Genomic DNA, 21,042 nt, shown 5'->3' on the forward strand with positions numbered 1-21,042 from the left:
GTTAGTTTCATAATGCACGAGTGCTCGAAGGCGTATGTACTTACGTTTTTGATTCCTGTCGCGTTGCTTACTTATCGTTTGCAGCCTGAATTGCATCGGTCTTGTTTTTTCTTTTTCTTTTTTTTTTCCTTTTCACATTTATTTCCAGATTCAACGGCGCGTACACGCCTCTGAAATCCGCCTCGAGAAACGGAATTCTAACCGAGGGGCTATTAGCGGATAAAAATTACGCGAATACCGCGCTGTACGATTCTGCGTGTTCCCAATCGTTTAGAAAGTATTTCAACCGAGTCGTATATTTTATTTGATTTCCTGAAACCGTTGCAGCCACAGATCGAGCTTTGATTTCTTTGTGATCCTCGTAATTCGTATCTTCGCATGTTTCTGATCAGCGCTGGCACACTTGCTACACGCTTCTATAATTTAAAAGAGATCGGCGTCGGACTCGAAAAATACATACAATTCGACTGCTTGGACTGTTTATAGAGCGTTAATCTTACAGTGATACGAGTAATCGAATCTCTGTCAGTGAAATCGCATTCTTTTTTTTTTGCAATTAAAGGTGGAAAAGTAATTACGGAGTCTGGTCGTTTGGTTGTTGTTCCATTATGTCGGTCGATATCTGGCACATATCTCGGCCGTTTTCTAATGTTTGTCGAGCCTGTTATAAAGTAAATTCACGGAATCGTAAATATCACCGATAGTCACGTTATCATTTTGCGATATTACAGCGGTCTCAATTTTCTTTTACCTTTATTATTAATATTCTATTCGAGGAGGTTGTTCGTTGATACGTTGGATATCAGTCATTTACCCGGATAATGGGAAATCGTTAACTTTGTAAAAAGTGGAGTTCGATTATAACGTTTCTATATTTACAAAATCAATACAAATTTGATACTCGACAATTATTTCTTTTTATTTATTTATTTATGTTTTTTATTTAATCTCGTCTTTGTTCGTATTATTTACCTTTCATACTCTCGTAAATTTATTCCCGATAATCATCTGAAGGTTTTAAGGTTACATATAATTTTGACGGACAACAGGGGAGATTTCAGGAGAAATCTGTATACGCCTGTCGGATCGACCGTTTGTTACTGGACCGATAAATTATTCGGTGGTGGAAAATCGCGATGGTATCAGCTCAGTTGAAGAGATGCTTCGTGATACAATGTACAAAAGAATTGACAAGCCTCGTATGCGTGCAAAGCGTATGCGACACGTTGACGTGTCGAAAGGAACCGGATACGATGCTCTCGAATTCTTTTGCCGTCCATTCATTCTGTCAGACAGATGCAGGAGTATCCACTTATCGTTTCGATCGACAACGAGAAGAGCCTGATAAAACGAGAGAAAAAGCAACGATTCTCCGTACAAAAAAAGGAACGCGCAAAATTGATCTGCAAGTACAACGTTTAAGACAACGAAAGTAACCTTTCAATGATATTCTGCTGATAATATATCGTACTATAGGGACGTATGACAAGAAACAGTTTCTCGAAGCTGACCAGCATAATACTGTACGTGCATTGGGAAAATTACGATTAGTCACTGCTTGTTCAGTAATGGAATTACGCTTTATCGTTTCTTCATTGGTCATTCTGAATAAAATGCAACTGGAGCTTTGGAACCGATCTTACGATGATTTGTTGTTATTTCTTCTTATGCTCGATTGGCAATAGCTAATCTATAATTCCTTCATGTATATACTAACTTCGTTCATAGAACCTGGACTGACTGAATATTAATAATCTTCTCGAATCGAGGCACTGCGTTTTCTCAAGTGTGCGAGGAATAAATAAACGAGCGAAATTGTTGCTCGATTAATTTATTCTCTTGTTCGTAGCTGTTCCGACTAATTTTATATTGAACTGTACGTTAACCAGAGTTTCATTTGATGTATTTTGTAGAATTGGAGAGATCAAGGTAGCTAAATAGGCGGAGGTGGAGGAAACAGACGCTTGAAGATACAAGACGACCAAAAGCAGTGACAGCGGAGGCGAAGGGGCATGATAAGCAAGGACACGAATGTTTCACGAGAATCAGGTGATCTGGTAGACGATAATCAAGCGTTTAACATCCAGGGCGAGGGAGTAATTACAGATGTGTCGTTGCGCTTCTCGACAACGAATGTCGGAATGACGCGTCGATCAAGTCGTGGCTGGACAGAGGGCGCAAGGACTTCTTAAACGGGAAAAAGTTATACACGTCGTATTTCGAATTGGAGAGGAGGGGAGGAGCTTATTGGAGGAGGGAGTGAAAAAAGGAAGAAACGTTGCAGATCGTCGAACTTATCACATACAAGATAAGGTACTTCATTTATCAATTTCTATGTTTCCTCTTTTCTAAGATAGAGAGAAACAGTAAGATTTATTTACTTATCAGAAGCAAATATATTTGTAGATACTCGGAATAATTAGAGGATCTCTATTATGAAGGATCATTATTGCATCAGGCAAGAGAATAGAAGCTTATTTGTGTGATATTGTGATAGAAATTAACTTTAAAGACAATCGCAGATACAACAAGTGGGTATAAAAAATCAATGTGACGTGGGAAACGATCCTCTGATTGTTTCAACTAGTGTAGAAAGGCGACACAATTTTGGCTAGAAATATCCTGTTATAGATTTCTTCTGCAAATTCGCATCACTTTTGTGACGGTTTTTTATAGAAATCTAGTCTTTAATGGTCTTCAGTCGCCATCTCGTTTCAAACAATAGTTCAGAAGGTAGCATTTAAAGCGAAAAAAATGGAAATTTCCCAGCGAGCTAAATTTAATATACAAAATGAATCCTCTGGCATTTATCGATCGATATTCAAAAAATGGCCGATAGAGCGCGTCACATGGCAAGGATCAACCATTCACAATAGACGCCACATTGTTTTCAGAAGCGATCGTGGGCTCTTTGTCTCGTCACTTCGCAGCAGCAGCGACGGATAACATCCTCCCGTCGCTATCACGATGTCGTTACTATGAGATTCATCGTGCCTGTATACGCGACGTTTCATTGCACCTAACAGCTTCCACAAGAACACCATTCGACTATTTCATCGACGTTTTCTGTCGGTAATAAACCTTATATCTTGTTTATCAAACAACAACAGAAGGCTAAACGAAACAAAACGAAACAAAACAAAAGAAAAAGTTCGTGTGGGTCAAACAAAAAATTAAACAAACAAAGAAAAATTGAAGAACCATAGAAGGGGACGAGGCTACCAAAGAATTTCATTTGGGGACGTTTGATAAAGAGGGTCAAAGCTAACTGACCGAAAGAGCACGGAAGAAAACAGTGATCTCGTTTAACCTCGAGTGGAGATCCCTAAATCGTAGAATTGCTCGCGTTTGATTAACGTAATTGCACAAGGACAGCCGACGACTGTCCCTGTGGGTGGTGTGTGGAAGAAGCAGAAGGGCGTCGATAAAGAATAGAGGGGTGCGTGGTGAAACGCGACGAGAGGGTGAAGTGAAGGTGTCCTCGTGGGGTGCCAGAGTGAGCACGATAGCACCTCTGGTGCCCTCGGCCGTGGGTCCCGAGGGGACGGACGCCATGGCGGCCTCTTCGTCCTCGTCGAGCGGCGAGCAACAGTACTCACTCAGGTGGAACGACTTCCACTCGAGCATCCTCAGTTCATTTCGTCATCTGAGGGACGAGGAGGATTTTGTGGATGTGACCCTGGCATGCGACAGTAGCAGCTTCACCGCGCACAAGGTCGTCCTCTCTGCGTGCAGTCCTTACTTCCGGCGGCTTCTCAAGGTCAGTGCTTCTCTCTTCAAATTTTTCTTTCTTTTTTTCTTCTTTCTGTTAGAGACAAAAGATTTCTTTCTTTCTTCTTTTTTTTTTATTATTAAATTCCAAATGAAATACACGTGCACTACTGTTCACAAGTATCTGGATATTTGTTTACTTTTATAGGCGATAATAAAATCGGTGCGTGTAATTATCAAAGCTTGTAGGACTATTTCGTTACTTGTCAAACTATTTATCTTCAGATTTTGTAATTTTCGTGTTATAAGTTACATTAAAAGAAGTCTTATAAGGCCGATTGAAAAATCGCTTTCGTTGTTTACGCAATCATTGATATTTAAATACTACGTATATGCAGAAGTATGTAGTAAATGGCAAAATATACTATTGCTACGTTTTTATAGTTTCTAGCTAGTAATTCATCATTCACTTGTAAACTTTGTTTCATTTGTAAATTCGCATACCGTTATTACAAATCGATCAAAGTGTCCAGTTACTTTGAACGGCGGCGTATTTAGATAGAAATATTTCAAATGACAGGGTAAATGTACGACGCTGGAGTATTTTTAGGAGGGAGCGTCATTTTTCAATTTAGAATGAAATCGGCCGGGCGTAATTTTGACGTGCAAAATATCGCGCGCCGTTAATTAAAACATCGCGCTGTTAAATTACCGCGCGAATGCCATTTCCTTCGTACAATTTTATCGACGAGCGTATATCCTATCTCTCTTTCTCTTCGATTGAAACAAAAGTGAAATCGATCGTTCTCCAACGTGAAAACGTCAGACTGGGTAATTGTACATATTGCGAAAAAGGGACGTTCTCGGTGGAATTCGACGAACATGTTACGTTTCGATATCCTGATTTTAGTAAATTACCGCGAAGCGAAACCACTTTCGAGGAAAAAATTCGTTGGCGATTTGCCGTGCGTGGAAACAATCGTACGATTGTATTTTAATTTGCTTGAATAATATTTGATATTCTTCCGCGATATATTATATTCACGGCTAAAATAAACCAACGTGGAATTGGCGAGGAGATATTTTCGAATAATATTTTCAACGTTAAGGTAGGGAAAACACATTCCACTCTCTATGTAGGCGTTTCCAGGCAAATTATCGACGGTAGGAAGGGAAAGGACTTTTTTCCAACAAGGGAAGTAGATAGAGGGTAGATAGGACGCCGATTTCTTTGGTCACCACAATTTCTTCTAACGTCGGTCACATAAATTGCGTGTACCACACTGTTGCATGAATTAGAACCGCACCGTGCTATTTTCTTAATCAACGTAAGTCTAATTGCGATCGTTTCCATTGTCGTGCCTATAAAAAAGAATACAACTAGTAACAAGTTCAACATCCGTTCGATGAACGTTCATGGACGAACTTTAAATATGCTTAGTTTTCAACCCCTCAATTATTAGGAATTTCCTTGGAATTACTCGAGGAATCGAGGATGAAGAGACCAATTTACACTGTGCCATGTTCTCGTGCGCATAATACAGTCGATGCAAGTATAAAATTCGGACGAGCCATCCCCCGTACAATTTTCGAGGCCGGAAGAGAGTAATTACGGGCCCGTGGCGGCGGAGGAAGAATCCAGGAAGAACATCCGGTTGGATTTACATAATAACGCGGCGTCAAAGTGGACCGGCGTCGGAGAGATCGAAACGTTCTAGCCGGCCAAACGACTATCGATCACGTGGATGTGTCGTCGCGATGTCGTCGACGACGACCATCTCCCCAAGAACCTGTTTCCTCGAATTTTACCCTTGATCGATACCTCTCGTCGCTTCCTCTTCAAGGAACTTTCTTCTATAAATTGTCCATCTGAATGAGGCGTCCCGGTCTAGGGGATGAAGAAAAGCGTATAAAAGTTGGAAATTTAATCGGTCGTGCTTGATATGCAAATTATTTTATGGAGTATGGTATTTTAATTTCTTCGTGGGAGTACGAGGTTTAACGCGAAGGGGAACAAATTTTAAGAGACTGGATACGTGTGCATATCTGAAGAATTTCAAGTAACGTTGGGTATTTATGCGCGATAGACTTGGATAAATTCTTTCTCTATGGTATAAGTTTAGTAGCTTAGATAACTGTCACGATATGGTAGAATTTCAGTAATTTTGTTTTGTCCAGACTGCTATCTATCGATAAATTCTTATATTAAATCACATACATCTAGCTAATTTAAAAACTCGATGGACATTGCACGACTAATTGAAATCCAAGACAGCGAAGAATCTTTATTTACTTTTTATAGTAGAAACGAAGAACAATTATGAATAAATGCCGATATTAGTGTCAATATGAACTACATACAGCTAAAAGATATCGAAAGGGTTAAGAAGCAGAACGATTATTCCACGCTCCAAAGCTCAGCTACTAAGAAATTGACATCGAGGAGAGGCCAGTCGACTTTCTAATTGACGCGTACCGCTAATTGATTTTAAGTGTCAGTCACGGTACTACTTGCTCTCGAGTCCCGTCGAGTTAATAACGCGACAATTCGTCCTCGCGTTTGCGTCACTACGTCATATAGACTACAGATGAGAGAGTATAGTGTAACAGCGTCGCCTCGTTTAAATATAAGTCACGCGGACGATGTAATAAAAAGCATGCATTGCGTGGCCACGAAGGTGGAGTCTTTTGTACTCATTAATATCCTCACTATTATACTTTCACTGGCGTCCTAGTGGCGCTGGAACGTTTGTTTAATGTTCGTCGACACGTCCGCGTCGCGTTTATTATTATCCTGTTTGCTATGTAAAATTGCAAGACAAAAAAAGCTTGAAGAAGAAAAAAAAATTGGGAAGGGATAAATTATCGTCGGTACAATTAGCCAGGATTAATCGTATCGGTGAACTAACGTTAGCATTGGTCCAGCGTACGTATTTTCTCTCGAATATTTTCGCATATACTCGATATCACGCGCGTGACGTAACGATAACGAGACTGCCTGAAACACCTGACAGCCGTGTGTGTTTTGATTTATGCGTTAGTGCACACTGGTGCAACGATTTACGACAGCCCGTTCATTTGACTATCGGCCGGCAGTCGATGACGAATCACTGAGTTATCGACTACGTCCGCAATGATATTTGCCAAAATACGATCGCCGTTCTCTATGTTACGCGGTCCCCATGCTATCCATAATAAATTTCTACCTGTCCCGGGTCGATAATATATTGGACTTGGCCAGTGACCTGTCTGGATTAGCCTGGGATTCGTGGAAAAGGAATTCCATCGATGGAAGTTACACCGCTTCTAGGGAAATAAATACGCCGCGGATATCTCCAAATATGTACGTCTCTAGGTTTCGAATTGTTAGCGCTTTAAATCTTTTAATTCTCAGATTTCAATTTCGAAACATTGGAATATTTAAAGCTGGAAAATTTTTTATTTCCGCATTTCCAGTGCTTTGAATTTCTACATTTTTAAATTATCACAGTTTTGAATGTTTTAACTTTCGAGTCTCCACAATGTTCTTAAATTTCAAATTTTCGGACATTCGAATTTTCGTTCAGCAAAATTCAGCATTTGCGCGAATAGATTCTTCCTTTTATTAATTACCACAAAATTTATCTTCTTTACAGCTATTTATAAATATACATTAGAATATTTCTCCGTTTTCGAAGATCGCATGTATTCTACTTCTACCATCTTTCCACTCCTGCGTATCTTCTCTTTCGTATTATCAGCAATCGCAAGTTTGGCTATGTTGTAAGTTATAACGACGATCGTCAGTGTAGATAATTGCGATGCAGGAGCCATGTCCGGCACAGATATTACGATGGGATTAAAACACGCGTGTAATCACATGTCACTCCCATCTGCGTGAAATAAGTAAGTACAAGCTACATCGGAAGTTACGGTAATTCGAATGAAACTTCGCGAAGATTAAATCCTCCCGACTGGTCATCATCGTTACTGAAACATTAATGCAGTTATCTCGTTGCGTGACAGCCTTTGAAAGGCGTGTCTCTCTGTGGATCGCCGTGGCTGATACAAGGAGAAGGGAAGAAAAGGATATCATAGAAAACAGGCCTAACTAGTTTTCGTAGTTTATAGTCAAGTTTTGCTTCGATCGTACCAATCCCAGAGGTAAATTCATTGATACAAGAAAACCAGCTGAATACGTATAACCAAGACGAATACTACTATCGATATAAATTGCACGGATCCTTCCCTCGTGACAGCGATTCGCAATCTAGAAACGAAATTGCTAAAAAATGCCACGGTACCGATCGTAATTTATAAACAACCGGAGATATTGCGTGGCTTAATTGGTTCAACCGAATCGATAAGTCAAGTCTTTTACTAGGAGCGATTCTAATTGCGTCCATTTTATATTTCAATGAAGAAACTGGCCCAACGTATGTATATTCTTATTGACCAAGGAAACGAGAGAAACTCGAATCTTTTACAGTGGAAGATGACGACAATGAGCAGCGCTGAATCGAGTTTTATAGTGTGTTGATGTTGCATGGTGACTTTACGAGATACAATAAATATTTTAAAGCGTCTCTCGGAGGGCTAAGAAACGTTGTTTAGAATCGGAGGAAGAAGCCCGTGACTCGTTATCGCGTTCACGGAATCGTCGGCTTACACGCGCCACGGCTATATTAATCGCGAGGGATTGGTCGTGTACGTATCGCAAGAAGAACAGCCCACGCATGTTCTGTGAAAATAAGAATATGAAGGAACGAAAATGGAGCGACGACAGCGTTATTTCGACGTCCGTAAAGCAATATCGCCACGATGGTAAATTACAACGAGGAGGCGTTCTGGTGAGATGCGTTATAATTGGAGAATCGGTGGACGCTGAAATTCAATCGATCTGATCGAAATTGATATAATATCGAGTATGAAATGTGTTTTAAAATTGCCCAACCAAATAAAAGGATTATAACAATTTTTTCCATAAATATCTATTTATGAGCAAGCATTAACTATCGCGCAATTTTTACTCTACAACTTATATTGACGTAGTTATATTTATGAAGTCATCCTGATACCACCCATGACGAGTGTTTTAAAGTTGACCAATTAAATACGAAGTTTGTAATAACTTGTTGATATCTGTGACTTCGTTTATGCAGGCTAGTTATCTCGCAACGTATACAGTAGTTATGTATATGAAGTACAGTTCTTCGTGATACCAACGTGAAATATGTTTTATGTATTCAGCAATCAAATTCTAAGCCTATATTAATGATTTCGATATCTATGGTTTATATGGTACGGCTGGTTATCGTACAATTTTTGCTCTGTAAGCATATTGAAGTTAGCTACGTATATAGATATGTTTATGAAATGTGATTCTTCGTGATACCACCATAGACGGTGTTTCAAATTGAGCAATCGAATATGGGAGTTTACAAGCGATAGTTTTTCAGATAAGTCTGGTTGTCGTGCAATTTTTTTATTCTACATTATTTTAATGGTAGCCACGTATAAAGATACGTTTATGAAATCGTTTTCCGTGTAAACTTCTCGTGTAAGTTCTCTCATGCTTCGCAATCCATAGACTTCCCAACCAACGTTCTACATATAATCCCGCTACATTTTCAATTAGAGACCGGATCATGTATATTACAAATAGATTTAGATCGGACTGCACAGTTTCAAACATTCCGTGAGTTCTTCGAAAGAACTAAGAAAGAAAAAGATATTGCTTTTAAATAAATTGAATCCTGGATGAGATAGCTTTTAACTTTTCATGAGAATGTGCTTTGAGAAATGTACGTGGTGACTAAGTAGATTTTAACCAGAAGCTTTGCTCTCGATCTCTTAACAATATTGAATATCTCGAGCAAAGTTGGAATACATAAAAGTTGCAAGCAATATCGAAGATACATAGTTCTTTGTTCTTCACTCGAGAACCTTCGATTTTTTCTAATATCGAAACACTTTTAAGTACATATATTCTCGAGCGCTACTTATTCTGCAGTTTTAAACCAATTCTAAAATACTCATACCTTTTGTATCTACAAACAACTTGTTACGGTTATTAATCGAACTTTATGGATTAAAACGGCTGTTTATGTATTTGTCGAACCAATAGGTGTATGTCCATTTAGTATTCTTCGTAAATATTGACTGAGCAGAATACAAAGGCATACAATTTACATGAAAACGTCCTATTATATATTTTTTATATAACAATATGGATACAAAAGCTTTTTACGATGAGAGTTCGCATAACTTCGCGACTCAGTGTAGGATTCAAACACAAAATAAAGGTTAACGATCGAAGTTAAAACTTGAACTAACCCAAATCCTATTCTTCGCTCGAATCTCATATTCGTGGCGCGCCAATGAGGGTCTGTTTCGAAAGAAAATACGGAGCAGCCGATGGAAGAAGACCGCGGGGAAAATGGTGCGGACACGTGGTGAGTGCAGGGAACAGAAAGTTACGCTTGCACAATCCCATCGCGTCGCGGTGGCGGGCAAGGTGCTCCATATTCTATATTTAAAAGGCGCACGCAGGCCACAGCCTCTCTCAGCTGAACACGTGCGTGTGCGTGAGTACGCACGCGCTCGTGCTCTCTCACCCTCACGTACTCGCGCGGTACTTGCGCTTCTCTCGTCTCGTGACCGGTCGCATTTAAATTTACCAGCGATGCGCGTCGTCAGGGCGCGTTTCTCGATGTGTTCCGCGCTCATGATACCGAGCTACCAGAAGAAAGACAGAAACGGGATAGAACGTGCACGAGGAAAGAGAAGGAGAGAACGTGTAAAGAGGAAGAGAAGGAGCAACGAGAGAGCACGCCTCTGGAAATATACGGGACGATGGTCGATCTCGTTTGTTTCCGGCTGCTCTACTGCGGTGATTCGAAACGCGGCTGTAACGAGAACCTTAACACGTCTTGGAGGGGCGAGAGGATTGCCGAGGAGATCATCGTGGTTTCTATTTTCTACCCGAAGAGTCTCGAAATCGTTCGCATCGACGATGAGGTGATACGACCCCGTGGTGATGTCGGAAAGAGAATCACTCTCGAATCCAACGTTGTAATTTACGAGCGTGTAAAGGAGACACCGCGAAGATCCCGCAAGGAAATCTACGCCTCTCTTTGTGAACCGATGCCATATGCCATGTACCAAACACTATTTACGAGAATCACTTCGATACTTCTAAAAATCCTTTAGAGTTTAAAGTATCTTATATATATATACAGTAGATATACAGAGATATACAATATCTCATATATATATATATAGTAGTGAATTGAAGTTTAGGTATATGATTTAAAGAGATATTGTTACCGTATACCGTTCAAGAAATGGGATTATATAGAGGATTGGAAAAGAAGTTACGAAGAAATGTTTAAGTAATCTCTGGATGTAAGATCATTTCTCTCTCTCATTTTTATTACGTTTTATAATTAATGAGATAGAGTATTACTACTTTATAGAGTACATGTAGTATAATGAGATTTAAGAGATTCGATACAATGTCTCGCTCGATGATTCCACTTGAATCTTCAGGATTTCTTCTCATGAAACACTTAAAGACTTCAATAAATAATTTAGTACACGTTACAGAGAATACACGTAATATGAGATATCGATCCATGATTATCGAAGATCAGTTTCGTATTGAAATAAATATTTTCGTATCTTTCAACGAAAGGATCGGGTCTAGAGAATCCATGTTGATTATTTATCTGATATTGTATGATTTATATAATATTTTTGCTCCTCTAAGCGGCCACTATAAGTTCAGATTAAGTTACTATGAGACTTAGGCTTTTGTTTGCAGCATTCTACGTGCTCCACGAGGAGGAAACATAGTTGTATGGTATTCAGAATAAAGATTGCAGATGCATAGGTTATTATTAACTAGACATATTATGAATATATTTAGATCAACTTGTGTACCGATAATATTGATATCGATCTCGTAAATAGCACAATTAGCTCAAGGACCGAGTAAGATACTCGTATCCCCTCGACTTGAAACGTATATATACCCCTCTAGGTTCGCTGTCTCGTATTATTCTCGAAATCGTGGAAGATAAGCGAGTCGAGCCAGTGTCCAATCAAAGCTTCTTACTTCTTCCGCCTCGCAACGTCACGGCTGTTTACGATTATGTGCGTCATGGCTAGCACACCCACGTAAGCACCGGGCAAAAAGCGAGTCGCATAATGGCAGGCGAGTAATGATTCTCACCAGCCGGCGAGTAACGATCCGATGGAAACTTACGACCGCACCGGGATCCCCACCTAACCAAACGAACGTAACCGCATAATTGTACGGTTCAACGTTTCTCGACGAATGCCATCTGTTGTCGGCCAGAAAAACGTCTCGTTACTTATTACGATCAGTGTTTCTTTGATTCGTCGTGGATGTTATCCCGTTTTACGTTGTTTTTGCGCTTTAAATTTTTTTTAAATCTTCTGCATAGGGATTCTAGTGGTTGAAAGCATCAGACGACGTTGGATGAGTAAGAAATCGCGATCGATTCCGTTAGATGTTTGTTAAATAGAGTAATCAACAAAGGAAGCTATTTGACGTAGACATAATTAGCTATTGATAGCGTAAATTTATTTATAGACAGCTACGACGTTACGAATTGTGAATTTTTATGACAAATGTCATTTGTCGGGCACAAGAACGTCTCCTCATTACGATTATACCGTTCTAGACCGTTTCTCCGTACTATTTCCTACAAAAACCTTCTGCATAGAGATGATTCAAGTGTTTGAAAGTGTTTGACGATGTTGGATGAACAAGGAATTGGTGTAATTAACAGTGGAAACTTTTTGGAGAAGAATAATTGGCTTGTTAATGGTGTAAACTTTTTTATCCAGTTATTATATAATGATATTTGAATTTCAATGGTAGCGTCGATCACAGTTTTGATCGGTTCATAATGGATTTATTGTTTCATAATCGACACGTTTCTAATGTTTACGCATAGCACATTAGCTCCACAAATACGGGATAATTACACAAACGATATAGAATCGCGTAAATTGACGTCTACACGGAATGTTTGTTTTCCCGTATTAGATAATGTCGCCCTGCTACTCCGATATTTGATCAATCGCTGTTCGGTAATCAAACATTTGGCTAATATTTCTGACTGAGTTCAAATCGCAATTGATCGGGTAGCCGCGGCGGTAATTCTGTCACTTGACAGAGTCAATAATTTCATAATATAATATTACTCTAAAGAAATAACGTTCTAACTCGATACCCTTATTACCTTAACTCTTTCAGAGTGAAATGTTCTTCAAGCTGTAGAAAAAAAGCTCAATTTTTAATTCGTCAATTATTACTGACAATAAAGACATATGTTTCTAATTTTTTTGAAAGAAGATCGATTTTTCTTTTGTTAGTAAAGTACACATTGTATTCGTTATAATATTTGATAGATAAAACATATATCTGTTCAGATCGCGGTACAGTAACAACATTTTAAAGCACAATATCGGGTGTGAAAAAGTTAAATTGTAAATGTTTTCATTTTTACAATCAAGCTAGTTCTCTAAATTTAACTCTGCACGGCACCGTCTGAGTCATCGGATAAAACGATTCTGTTTTTTAAACGTTCATAAAATATTTTTCATGAAAGGAAAACGATGTCAATAATTCGTATGCAGACGATGAAATGTTTGCCAACCACAGTCACAGAACAAGAACGATGAGCTCAACTTGTTCTGGCGTAATGTTGGAAAAACGTTGGAATCGATATTAGCCTATCCGAGCGTAAATGGTGTTCCATTGGCTGGAGCAGTAAGAAACGCAAATGCGGCACGCATTAAGAGGCCTGGGGCAGCGCGTGCTTTAATGTACGCGAGTACGCACGGCGTAAGTGGTTCCATAGGAACGGTCGTAAAGGAAAAACAAGCCACGATTTCATGACGTTGTCTCGGATATACGGCATCATTTAACCCCTCTAACCCGGAGTACATCCTTCGACGAGGAGGTTCCATTAATGGGCCGCGCCTATAACTCGAACGACGTTCGGATTAGAAAGACGATAGGTCTCTTCCCTCGTCCTAATTTCTTCCATTTCTTTTTATATATTTTCGTTTTTAGATTCTATGTTGTATCGTTTCCTTGTTCTTTTTTTATTTCGCTTTACTTGAAAAGAGATATCGCTCGGAGCGAGGTCTGTCGCGATGTCGTGACGCTTGACGTATGGTCTGGCACGAAGATATACCGTTGCTGGAATTAATTAGAAATACGTGTAATCCAGTAACGAAGCGTTTCTTTTTCCACTTAGTCGTCTTTTCTTTTTTCTCTTTTTCTTTTTTTATGTTGATCCTTCCTCGTCGTGATCGACCTGTACGCGAGTAACTGGTATCGCTGTGAGTTCGTTAAAATGTCTACGGTTGCATCGCAATGACAAATAACTAGAATTTCTGTGTTGTTTCTCTCCGACGGTAATCGATGGCATTTAATGATTGTAAATTTTATGCGCGACCTTTGCTTAGCCGTCGCGGTTCTGCATTAAAAATAAATTAAGTTGGAAGATACCGAATATGATATTGGATACCGAGCCTTTCTATTCCGTTCCAACGAAATGAATGCTTGAAAATATCCACAGATTTCGATAAGTAAACAACGGATTTTCGTATGCCCTTCTCAGTTAAAATTTCTTCATCAGTACTTTTTCATTTTTCAAGACATATCGAAATATTTAATACTTCTCTATTTTTTAAGTAAAGTTATATAAAGTAAGTATGCAAAGAAAATAATACTTCAGTTTTCTTCAACTTTCAAAGGTGATAAATAAGAGATTTCGATCAAAGAGTACTCAAAAGAATTATCGACGATTTTTTTTTCTTTCGTCGAAAATATTTTATGTAACAATTGGATATTCAACAAACAAAATCGTTTTGTCTGATGACTCAGACAATGTCGCGCTCGAGTCAAATTTAGAGAACAATAATATTTCAGACAAGCAAATTTCGTCGTCATTAGCACATAGTAATACGATGAATTATTGTTATAACCGTGATGCAACGCGCGTTCCATGGTACCAGTTTACATACAAAACACCGCGACATATTTACCAGACTGCGTAAAAACGATATGAATTATTCTTTTAATTAACTTATTTCTGTTCAAATAATCACCTCCGTTTGTATTCTAAAAATCATGCACAATTACTACACGAAATTCTTATCCGACTTCCTACGATTGAATATTCTGGTACACGCGAATCCTCTCTACCGTAGTTGGTCGATAAATTATCCGTACTGACTCATTTCTATCGCCAACGCATCGAACCAGCCTCTGTGGTCCATTTCACAACTTTCTACGCTTACGCTACGCATTAGCTACACGCATACGACATTGTGCATCAAATAATTCGATCGATCCTTGTAATCAAACTGCCATTTAATATCAAGTCCCTCTTGCATAATTAACCAATTTTAATGAAATCTTCAAAATCGTAAATTATCAATAGGCGCTAATAAATTTTCTTATGTAACTGCAACAAGTTCGGTAATAAATCCAATAAAATTTACAATCAAATTCTATAAATTACAGCTATTCCCGCGATTTTGTACAATTACAAAAGAAAAGTCTACCCGCAATTTAAAAATAGTAACTTGTCAATATATTTATTTATTATTAACATATTAATAATATATTATTAATTAGTAAATGCAGAAGGATCCAGATCTAATGATTCAGAATAAGGAATGGAAAAAAGAATTTTTCGAACCGTAGCCGTGACGGTGTCAAATTTAGACAGCCGTAGTATGTACATCTGTCGACTATAATATCCATTGACTCGTCCCCGTAAGTAAGTACCCAGTGCACACAAACAGAAGCACAGAGGCGTCAAGAAGACGCGCGTGTAACCCGCATACACCCGTGTGTGCGTGCACACGCATCACACACGGAATATGCGTGTTGTTGGTCGCTAGTCTTAAAATAAGACTGGCCACCGCACCGTAATAAATTCTGCGTGCCTCCTCCTCTCGCGTATCGTGCGTACGTGTCTACTTCTCGAAGTGTCAGTCGGAGAAACAGAGAGGGAAAGAGGGTGGCAAAGAAGGGATGGAGGGAGCGGAGTGTAAAAGAGAAAAAAGAAGAAAGAAGAAAAAAGGGAGCTGAGAAAGAGAGAAAAGAATAAAGTGAGTCACACATTGGAGGGATCGAAAAGACGACGGACACCCCCTCTTCCCTCCTCCAACCCTATCTTTTCGAGTGCGCACCAGAAGCACGCGCGTTACTTTATAAATGTGCTCGCCAGAAGATGTTGCTATATATGTTAGCGTGTAATTCAAGAATTCGAACGGCGACACACGCTGTTGCTCACGGCTCACGACACACGAAATCCGGAGAAAGCTGGCGAAGAAACACGGACGCGAGGATCGTTTTTTAATTTAGACCCGATGCCATATGTCACGAGGATGTGGCTTTGCTTCCCTCCGTTGTGAGATAGTATTACGAGAAATTAGGATAGTTTTTGTTTCGTATGCATCAAGATCACGGATTTAGGTTAGATTGCTTTTGCTGTCTGCAATTAATTCGCCGACCGGCTCTCCCGATAGGGAGCTTTTGATAAGGTATACGTGCATCAGACAATCGCTTTACGCTGCCGCCAAATATCCTCCAATATTGTCGTGCAATTATCGTCGACGAGCAAACAACAGTCCCTTTGTTCCCGGTTTTCTTTACCACTGAGTCACACCGGTTCAACAAAACGCGGCTTTTTCTGCCGGCTGACATCCACACCGGTCGTCACGCTGAAATTTCTGGAACATTTTATCCCTGTCGTCGCTTTTGCGACAATGCATTAACATTCTTTTATTCAGCCGTTTCCAGGGAACACACTTGTCGAGTTTCGACTCCAACAGAGAGCTCATCCCTCGATTCTTTCTTCGTTTACCGTGCTATTACTTGCTGGAAATACTGAGCTGAATCATCTTCGGTGGCAACGGACTCTGAAGTCCGTCCCAATTTTTCTTTTCCTCGTTCAGTTTAGCTGGACGTCGAAACAAATAACCGGTATCATGGTTTCGTTAATCTCACGGTCGTTACTCACCGTTTTTAATTTCGAGAATTTTACCTGAGTCACTTTCACGCAGCATCCACCCACAGTATATAACAGTACACGTATACAAGTGCACGTTATACGGTCGTTCTCTCTTTTACCCACTTTGTTCCTCCAGCGAAATGAATTGATCATTGAACTGGTCACGGCGTTTTTCGTTCCAACTCGGTTATTCATTCTCGAACGTAATTCCGCGCCATTGCATCATACGTTGTTCCTAGAACACCTGGTCGGCACATCTTATCAGGAAATCTTATCGAAATCGTACACGTTAAATTTAACCGCGGTAGATTAACCCGTTCGTTTCGTGATCGCTACAGGAATAAATCAGAGACTCGTATCCGCGGTTGCTCGACCGCGTGTTCAACTATCATAAAGAGAAGCAGAGTCTTTTGTAACACGGCTGTTTGTATATTAAATATAAGATTTTTTCTTCCCCTGCACTAAATCTCAATTTCCGCCATGGAAAGCGAGAACAACAGTTACATGAAACGATAGGGAGTCGCGAGCGTGAAATAGACGCGTGCACGTATAATTACGCTGGCGTACACCTACGTCGCGTGGACATCGTGTAACGATCCGTTAATAACGTTACCGTTAACCACGCATTAGTGGTCACCTCGGCTATTTGCATATCGGATCGGTAATTTCCATCTGACGCCAGGAGAAACGAGAGAGGAGAACGCGTGTTGTGTACCAGTTTGCGTGTAACGTACAGCAGCTCGCAAAAGTATTTACACACATGCCATAAGAAATTTGTATCTGTATATTATGTGTTTACATTAACGATTTTGAAATTTCATTAATATTGTAATAAGATTACATGTCTACTGTCATGATTATACCGATAAAACTTAAATCTAATCTGAAAATATATAATAAACATACATTTAGTAAAAAAAAAATACTAGAATACAGCATGAATAACTTAACTATGCCATAAGCGTATCCTAACAACATAATAAGTGTTAAAAATCGTTGTCCACTAGTTCTTCGATATAATGGATAATAGTTTATTTAAATATTTTTGCACTTATTGCTATGTACTTGCATTATCAGATCTGCCTCGAAATTTACCAATGTAATCACGACACTCGAATGTCATTACAGTGCTAATGAAATACAAAAACGTTTCGTTTAACACTCGCAATATATTCATAAAATGTTTCTACAAGTGTTCAAATACTTTCGTGAGCAACTGTAGGTGAAACATACACGGCTGTATTAAACGTGTGGCCCGTCTACTAGATACCCCTTGCTACGGCATCTACGTGCGCCATTACGGAGAACCCATGTGACGGTGATTTATCCGGCGCGGTCGAATCGAAAACGTCCTCTTGATCCGAAATGAATATACACATACACATAGGTATGTAGTCGTGGCGTGAATTTAAAATGCGCGGAAGATCAATCTGACCGATAACTGAAATAACAGTACGTTCCTCTGGTAACTATCAATTACCAGTTTGCTATGGATGCTGCTGTGGGAAAGTTCGAGGATTAGACATTCGAAATATGTATCTCTCATTTTTTTCTCCTTTCATACTCTTTCCTTGTCTTACGAGTAGTGGTATCTACATTTGAGAGGCTTGTGATATTTCGGGATATTACGAGATGAAAGGATAACTTCTGGTTACACGTTACCGAATATAACCAATAGGAAGAATTATGGACATTTTTAGGAAAAGATTCTAGGAGAATATATATATATATATATATATATATATATAGCATAGATATGTAATTTTATTTTGCAGAAAGTTCTTAGTGTATCGACGAATCGATACAATTTTATTTCCAGTTCGGTGTCTCGACGCGGATTGCATCTTCTACCGAGTGTCTTCATATTTTAAAATATCTTGCCTCCCACCGACTGGCCGGCACATCTAAATATATACATACGGTTGGTGCTCGTGTCAATTTGCGGGAACACGGAATGCACGGAGACCAGGGAGCGGAGAAACGGAAAGCTGGACGCGCGCTTTCCTGTGTGCATGTCCTCACCGGGTCTCTCTTCTCACGCGCGTATTTAATTTCCAGGCGCGGCTCATCGTCGTCAACGTCGACGAGGGTCGTTCTTCGCCCGTAAACGTGCTCTCTACGCCTCTAATAAGCCTTCGTATTCTCGTTTTTCGTTAATGCGGCGTCTATGCACACGGTGCACTCGCATTACGCTTAATGTCGCACGGCCACAGCAGTCGTGCACATGCGGCCAGCAAATTATCGCCGGTATATTATTGTGCTGCGTGTGCGTATAACGTGTTCGTCCCGTCCTCTTTCGACGTTCGTCATTTTTTTCTTTCTTTTCTTTCATTCTGCTCCTTGTTCGGTTCACTGTTCGTCTCTATCTGTATTTCGTCGTACTCTGTCTCTTACTTGCCATGTCTCCCTTCTTTTCTTCATTTCTTTTTTTTCTGTTTCTGTGTTTGCTCTCTTTCCAACTGTGTAACGTAGGGTACAAGCCAAGCGAAATGACGATGGTCGCGCGTGTACCGAGAGACACATTATACCTCCGTGTATTTTTATCAACGGAAGTGCGTAGTTGTACGTGCGCGCATTCCTGCACAGCCTGCGCCTGGAAAAGCGACGCTGAAGAAGGAGGGAGCGTGAAACGCGCCGCGTGTACAATGTACATGCGTGTATTTCTTGTTCCCGCCATTGTCGTCGGCACACGCGTCTCCCTCCACGCATCCGCTTCGTTCATTCTGGTCTTTCTTTGTCTTGCTACATACGATTCTAGACATTTGGAATGATTAGGTGGATTTCTAGATTCCGTTACTAGGAAGTCACGCAGTTCAGAATTACTCTGAGTGAACATCAGAACTCTGTTTATACGGATCTGTCAAGGAGTAATAGCAATTCAGCAATTCTTCTCACCACCCGTCTCTCTTGATGCGTTCACTTTGTACATTCCAGTGTTTCTGCGTTTTACGTTTATTTTATGTTCAGTCTAGGTGTTGGAACGATTTGGGCATTCCGGATGATATGATTAGGGGATCAGTTCCTTATATAATTTGGAATTACTCTGAACCAAAGCTCTATACGGATCCGGCAAAGATTAAAAGGAATTTGCCAATTCCTTCAACTGTTCATGATTTTTCTCCGAGCAATAAAGACTTTAGATAAGTGAATCCAATCGGCAGGAAGGAGATTGGTTAAACGAGAACTAATTAAAATTTCATTTCAATAAATGCAGTTCGGACAAACGAAGTGTCTATAGACAACGGACGTACAAAGAAGTTTATTGAATGCATTCAAGTATCGTTCGAATATCAATAGTCGGAGATCTTTCATCGTCCTCCAACGATTTCTTTCATAGGAATATCCAACGAATTACCCTGAGAAACCTATAATTGCGAGATAATAGTTTACCTAATTTCAATGAATATGATAAAATTAAATGAAAACTGCCTTAATTTTCAAAATAAAAATATTCACGCTATATAGATCCAGTAGCAGTTCTGTGATACGTTCACTAAAAAGTACAAAAATTCTGGAAGACTGTATAAAAATATGGACTGCGGCACAGAATTAAACAATGAATTTTCAAACGTTAAGGCCCCCGCTAGTATTAAAAATCCTTCGTTGCCACGACGTCGCCTGACGAGTTAACAAAAAAATTGAAAGTGGATTCGTTTAGGGGTGGCAAAGAGAAAGAGGGTGAACGCGTGGCGAAGTTTGATCGATACTCGGGCTACCCTCGAAGTTGCCTCGCGATTTGACTGGTTAACGCCAGGAAAGCTTAAAACATGCGTCAGTAAAACTCCAACTACCCAGATAAGAAGATAATGAAGAGTTGTGTGCACGCGTGAACTACTTGTCCGTGTATTCGTCTGTACAAAGAAACTGTATGCGTGGCCGGGGGACTGTAACGGCGAACGGACATGTTTCGTGAAGCCATGACGGCTGCGCGTTCACTGCATAACCGGATCAGAAACCATGCAATCGTATCTACTTTTCTGCTTACGCTTTAGTTGGGGTGCTTCGCCTACATGCGATCAAGATACAGCACCGACGCACGATTACAAGAACTTTTTTTTTCTTCAAACGCTCAACGGTACAAACTCTCGCCACCTTTTCCCTTCATCCCTCGACAAGGCGTCTTCCAGCCGTGAACGAGTAAGTTCACGAACATCGGAATCGGTTTAATCTCTACTTTAAATGACTAATATACGCAGGAAAAATATTCTAAGTTTGGAATAATTTGTACCTATTTAATTGGTAACCGAATATATTTACGTAGAAAAGATCGTGTAAGATTGGT

General features: G+C 39.8%; 1 protein-coding gene across 14 annotated transcripts in view; it reads left to right on the plus strand.

The window, feature by feature from the left end:
- Window positions 1-21,042, plus strand: part of LOC139991413 (protein abrupt) — a 77,628-nt gene that overhangs the window by 19,084 nt on the left and 37,502 nt on the right. For 13 of the 14 annotated variants that reach the window (XR_011800837.1, XR_012453394.1, XM_072011444.2 and 10 more), the window contains exons 2-3: window positions 1,914-2,313; window positions 2,895-3,760. Coding sequence is in view for 12 of the 14 variants with exons in the window: in XM_072011444.2 (XP_071867545.1) it covers window positions 3,554-3,760 (207 nt within the window). In the remaining 2 variants the exon portion in view is untranslated. Of the gene's footprint in view, window positions 1-1,913; window positions 2,314-2,894; window positions 3,761-5,328; window positions 7,077-21,042 lie in introns of those variants that run through there. The other variant, XM_072011451.2, reaches the window with a different exon arrangement.

This window comes from Bombus fervidus, chromosome 10, assembly GCF_041682495.2.
Source record: "Bombus fervidus isolate BK054 chromosome 10, iyBomFerv1, whole genome shotgun sequence".
NCBI lineage: Eukaryota > Metazoa > Arthropoda > Insecta > Hymenoptera > Apidae > Bombus > Bombus fervidus.